We start from the raw sequence: 6,000 nt of genomic DNA, 5'->3' as shown, positions 1-6,000 counted from the left end.
TCTGCACCTTGTTGTCAATGGTTTAAGCATGTTGTTAAAATGCTGAAATGTCACTTGGGGAGAGGAAGAATATAAAGTAATGAGATGGTGATATGTATGATATTGGAACAGCGAAATCAGCAGTCATGTGCTAGAGTCTATAAAGACAGAACACGCTGTACCTGAAAGAGATGTATTTGCCCAGAAACGTAAAATGTACCATAGTGTAAATAGAGTAGATTTGTAGAAACCCACCAGAGTCAGATTTTAGCCATTCTTCAGTAAAAAGAGATCTTCCCAACAGAGAACAGGTAACACCTGAACAGACATCTAAACATTATTAGACGTGGAATCATTCTGGAAATCTGTGATAAAAGCATGAAGTACTCAACTTGCCTGACAAGTTTTGTGGATTGTGAAAGAAAGTTAACATTTCGGTCAAAGAAGACTTAGAAGTAATCATACACATCTCAACACTGTAGCTCAGTTTCTCTCTCCACAGATGCTGCCAGACCTGCTCAGCATTTCCAGCACTTTCTGGTCTTGTTACATTTTTTTTTCTCTGATGGTCTGTTTCACAAGGTTACTATCCTTTTTATATTGATCCCAGGGTTGGAAAGGTTTTACTGGGACGGAGGCAAAGACGAGGACTGAGCTGGACAGGTTTCTACAATACCCACTGCGAAGGCAACAAGACAAAATAAGAAATTTCTAGTTTTGGACCTCAGCTTCTGAATGGGATTCCTCATCTGGCAGAAAAACAGGCTTCTGTGGCTTGCCATTCTTCCAGTTTAGGTCTGTGTTACCTCTGGGGTAAAATATAACCAAAAAGGTTGCTGGCTATTTAGTGTAAACTGGCTCTCAATTGAAACACGCTCTCTGTCACCACCCCAAACATTTAGGTTGAGTCAATAAATTATGACATTTCATCTCCATGCTGTAATTTCTGCTTCCTAGACCTGAACTAAGGCATTTCCAACAACATTATTAAAGATGCAGAACTAGAAATTCTAATGGCTCTTGGTGGAGATAAATTCATAGATGCATTTCCCCTAGGGAAAGATATCAATTATATTCAATCTTTAGATGTCCAGTATCCTCTACATACAGTATTAAGACAGAAACCTTTGCACGTTTTATCGTTTCAGCAAGAACAAGACCTTTGTCTTTGGAATTCCCTTCCTTAAAAGGCAGTGGATGCAGAATCTTTAAATATCTTTTAAGGCAGAGGGAGATAGATTTGTGATTACCAAAGGGATGCAAGATGGATAGGGTGAAGAGCTAAGGTAGGGGGAGTCCAAACTAGAGGGCATAGGTTTAAGGTGAGAAAGGAAAGGTTTATAAAGGACCTGAGGGGTAACCTTTTCACTCAGAGGGTGCTGCCAAAGGAAGTGGTGAAGGCTGGTACAATCGCAACATTTAAAAGGCATCTGAATGGGTACATGAATAGGAAGGATTTAGAGGGATACCGGCCAAACACTGGCAACTGGAAATAGATTAATTTAGGATATCTGGTCGACATGGACAAGATGGACCGAAGGGTCTGTTTCTGTGCTGTATACCTCTATGTGTGGTTTCCAAAGCTCTGAAGCAGGCTCCAGCCCGCAAAGAAGGTGTCAGCGGATATCAGTCAACACCACTCAGCAAGGGACAACTTCACACATTTGGAGGGATATAGGCCAAGTGCAGGCAGGTGGGACTAGTTCAGTTTGGGATTATGTTCGACATGGACTGGTTGGACCAAAGTGTTTGTTTCCATGCTGTATGACTCTATGACTCGATGACTCTATTATTGGGAATATACAGGAATGTAGAGTTGAGAATAACATCAGATCAGCCATGATTTTATTAAACAGCAGAGGACGCTCAAAGGGCAGAGTGACCTACACTTATTCCTCAATCGTATGATCATAAACACTTACCTTCTTTAGCACACATATCCCGTATAATCCTATGTTTTATTTCTTTCAAAGCATCATAGTTTGCTGTGTGAAAGACTCTTTCAAGTGCTCCTGCAATCTGGTGAAGTTCATTGCGTTCAGCTTTAGCCACACCAACAGCATAAACATTGACTCCCCTTTGCCTTAATCCTGCAGCAGGTCTTGAAACATCGTCCTCTGACTTTCTATTAGTGACAATGATCAGGAAGCGGCGTACTCGATTTTTACGAGTTTTATCTGCTTTGTTGAAGAGTTCCTTCATCTGTACCAATGCTTGACCCGTCTTTGAGATCGTTCCTCCGATCAATCTGATTTTTCCAATAGCTTCTTCAACTTCTTTTTTACTTGCATATTTACCGACGTCAAATTCTGTCTGTGTAGTAGATCCATACTGGACAACACCAATCCGTACTTTGTCTTTGCCAATGCGGAATATGCGTACTATATCAAGCATGAAATCTTTCATGTCTTTGAAGTCATCCGAATCTAGATTACCTGATCCATCAATCAGGAAATAGATGTCGGCTTCTTCAGTTTCTTTACAACCTGAAGAGAAAAATAAACAACGAACATGAAACATGAACCGAGTATTTTAATCTATGATCACCTCCCAGACATCTCTTTTCTAGCCTGAAAGAAATGTTTCCAAGCTTCCTTCACAATGTAGGGATTACCTCTTCTCTGCAATGCTTCCGGTTCATGAACATCGCCCATGTGCCTCTAGGATCAGGGCTGAACACCTCATTTTAAGTTCGACTACAACTACCTACAATTTTAACTCTTACTATCTTTATTGATCTGCATGGTTAGACATGGTTAGCATCAAGTTTCCATGTCTTTATTACTTCAAGCTATTTCAAAACCGTTCTTAAGTTTGTTCATTGCCTACTTTAATGCAGGTATACAATACTTTAAACTATATGTGAAATATCATCTCACATCACTCCACTATGTTACACATTATCTGAGCTGTTCCCCAAATTTACTGCTTTGTTATTGCTACTGCTACTTTGTTCTTATCTGCAAATTTCTACATTCTGCTCATTTATGCAATTTACGAGCAGCAGCAATCCCAACAGCGAGCTCCTAGCTGCCCCTCTCCAGCATAAAAGTTCTCTAACGCGTAGCTATCAGGACCAGTTTTAAAAGGGAGTTCTTCCAATGACTCACCCCAATTCTGACAGAAGGGTTGCAGAAACCACAGCCTTAAAGAAGTACCAACTTCATTTAGGCCAATTTCCGGCGGCATCACAGCCCTCAGTTATAGTCAACAATTGGAGGGTTTGTGGAAAAAGCAGGAGATTGACATTAGGCAATGAAGCTCAATTAATGAGATAGTGTGGGCACAACTGGCCAAATGGCCTCCTTCTGCACCATAACACTTCTGCAATTCTGTGATTGGAGCAAGGCCTGTCATTCACTCTGATGCTTTTTAACTCTTAGTACAGTTTATTATTTAATTCTAACGTTCACCACTATTCAACACATAGTGTTTAATACGTACAGTGTCACTACACCCTTTAGAAAATCAACTGAAAATATGTCTCTCCATCTAAAATCACCATCTACTCTGAATTCTAAACTTATTCTTCTCACCTTCGAGAAGCTGGGTTATTTTTTCAGCTTTTACTTCAGTAGTTTTGACAATTTCAATGCAAATTTTCTTCTGGAGAACGTTTTCAATCGATGTTAAATTTTCAAAATTTTCGACATGGGAAACAAAACTTTCTGGAGGATATGAGGCAATGCTTGCTAGCTGATTGAAATTCGCATTTTTAGTTCCCAAAGCGTATACTGTAACACCGAGACGGCGAAGGGCAGCAGCTGAATTCCTGACACCATCGTTGGAGTTTCCATCAGTAACCACGATTGCAATTTGAGGAATCCCTTTTGTTTCTCTGCCACTTGTTCTTGGCTGAAAGTAATTGTCTTTGAGAAAGTCAATAGCAGCTCCTGTGTTTGCACTTCCGCCCCTGTAAGGTGTATTTGCAATGTGCTTGAGAATTTCTTCCTTGTCTTGAAGTGTCATGAAGTGAATCTGTGTTCTTGGAGCATTGCTGTACTGAACCAAACCAACTCGCACTTTTTCTGAACCAATATCAAGCACCTTGATAAAATTGTATAGAAATCTGCGGATCAGTTGAAAGTTTGCTTCCCCAATTCTGCTTGATTCATCTACCAGGAAAGCAACATCAGCAACTGAAGCAGTTTGGCACACTGAAAATAAACAAGAAAACATCGTAAAAGCACAGTGTGGCTAAATTTTATGAAAGCTAAGTGCATGTTCCTGTTCTTGAACCTAGACATTTGAGAAGCAAACCCCTGCCTTAAATACAGCTCAAAGGGTATTCAGAGGCACTTGGGTGTCCTAGTAAGTGAATCACATAAAGTGAGCTCAAACATACAGTGAGTAATTAGGAATGTAAATAGGTTGTTGAACTTTATTACAGGAGAATTTGGATATAGCTTTTAAGATATGTTACTGCAATTCATTAAAGCACTGGTGGAACCCACATCTGGTGTATTAAGTGCAGTTTTGATCTCCTTAGCAATGCAAACTTATACTTTACACCTTACACAAAAAATATGAAGTGCAACAAATGCTCACCAAGCCAATTTCTAGGACGGAGGTAATGTTCTACAAAGAACAACTAAATAGATTGGGTCCATTCTCTGAAGTTTAGAAGAATGAGAGGTGATCTCATTCAAATTTGCAAAATGTTTAGAGAGCTCAAGCAGGGTAGCTGCAGAGAGGATGTTTCCCCTAGCTAATGATTCTAGGACCAAGGGACACTATCTCAGCAGAAACAGCAGACTTTTAGAACTGACAGGTGCAGGAATTTCTTCATTCGGAGGCTAGTGGCTTTTTGGAACTCTCTGCCCAGCAGGATATGCAGGCTCAATCATTGAGCATGTTCAAGATCAAGACTGGTAGATTTCCACATGTTAAAAATATCAAGGGATATGGGAAAATGCAGGAAAATGCTGTTGGGGTAGAAGATCATTCATGATCTCAATGAATGCTGGGCAGACTTAAGGGCTTAATGCTAACTCCTGCTCCCACTTCTCATGTCTACTTTTGTTGCAAAACGATTGGATTACAAGAGTAAAGAGGTGTTACTACAGTTATATGGGGCATTTGTGAGTCCACATCTGGAGCACTGAGTGCCATGTTGGTTTTCGTACCTAAAGAAAGTCATAACTGCAAAAAGGAAATCCAACAAAAATTCACTAGACAAGTTGCTGGGGTGAGGAAGTTGTCCTATGAGGAGAGATTGGACAGATTCGGCCTTTATTCCCTGGAGTGTAGCTGAATGAGACGTGGCCCCTCTGAAATATATAAAATTCCTCAGGGACTTGACAGGAGTTTTGCTTTAGTTCTCTTGAATTCCAATCGTGAAACTCTAGAAGCCAAAATGATGTGCAGCTGCAGCTCAGCTCACAGATTTTGTGAGGGTGGGAAAGTGAAAACAATACTATCAGAGCAATACTGATCAGCACACATCATTCCTTCACTGTAGTTAGTTGCAATGTACACATGCACCCAACCTCCAACAAGCTTCCAATTCCACCCATACCACCTGCAGGATCTCCTCCACAGAGTAGCAATTTACCCACTCTTCCTAAATTCCCATAGAAAAGTTTACTATTTGTTTTAATATTATTAACCTGTTGCCTTTCATACTCTAATGTTTCCCTCCTTAGTAAGATTTTTGTCATTCTTTGCTTTGTTTTATACTGTATCCAGTCATCTCACCTTTCAGTCACCTTTGCAAAATTATATGCTTTTTCTCGAAGTCTTTTGTTTTAGTTAAAACAAATTATCTTTTGTTTTAGTTAACCATGGATAGTGGGACCTCCCCTAGGAATCCCTCTTTCTTGTTAGGATATACCTATTCTGCACATTCTGAAACATCCATTTAAATGCCTTCCAAAGCATCACTGCGGATCTACTTTAAACTAATGTGGCAGTTCACCTTAGCTAGCCTTGCTTTCATGTCCTTATAATTACCGTTTCTTAAGTTTGAAATACTAGTCTTGTACATATTCTGCTTTCTCTTGAACTGATTGAGTTTTACAA

The 6,000-nt window shown here is 39.9% G+C and overlaps 1 protein-coding gene across 2 annotated transcripts in view; it reads right to left on the bottom strand.

Moving 5' to 3' along the window:
* col6a4a (collagen, type VI, alpha 4a) overlaps window positions 1-6,000 on the bottom strand; it is a 164,989-nt gene that overhangs the window by 141,891 nt on the left and 17,098 nt on the right. For both annotated transcript variants that reach the window (XM_048613282.1, XM_048613286.1), the window contains 2 exons: window positions 3,516-4,136; window positions 1,902-2,465 (listed from right to left, as the gene is read on the bottom strand). In XM_048613282.1, coding sequence (XP_048469239.1) covers window positions 1,902-2,465; window positions 3,516-4,136 — 1,185 coding nt within the window. The remainder of the gene's footprint in view (window positions 1-1,901; window positions 2,466-3,515; window positions 4,137-6,000) is intronic.

This window comes from Rhincodon typus, chromosome 2 (assembly GCF_021869965.1).
Source record: "Rhincodon typus isolate 14 chromosome 2, sRhiTyp1.1, whole genome shotgun sequence".
Classification (NCBI taxonomy): Eukaryota; Metazoa; Chordata; class Chondrichthyes; order Orectolobiformes; family Rhincodontidae; genus Rhincodon; species Rhincodon typus.
This window is presented reverse-complemented; position numbering and strand designations above follow the sequence as displayed.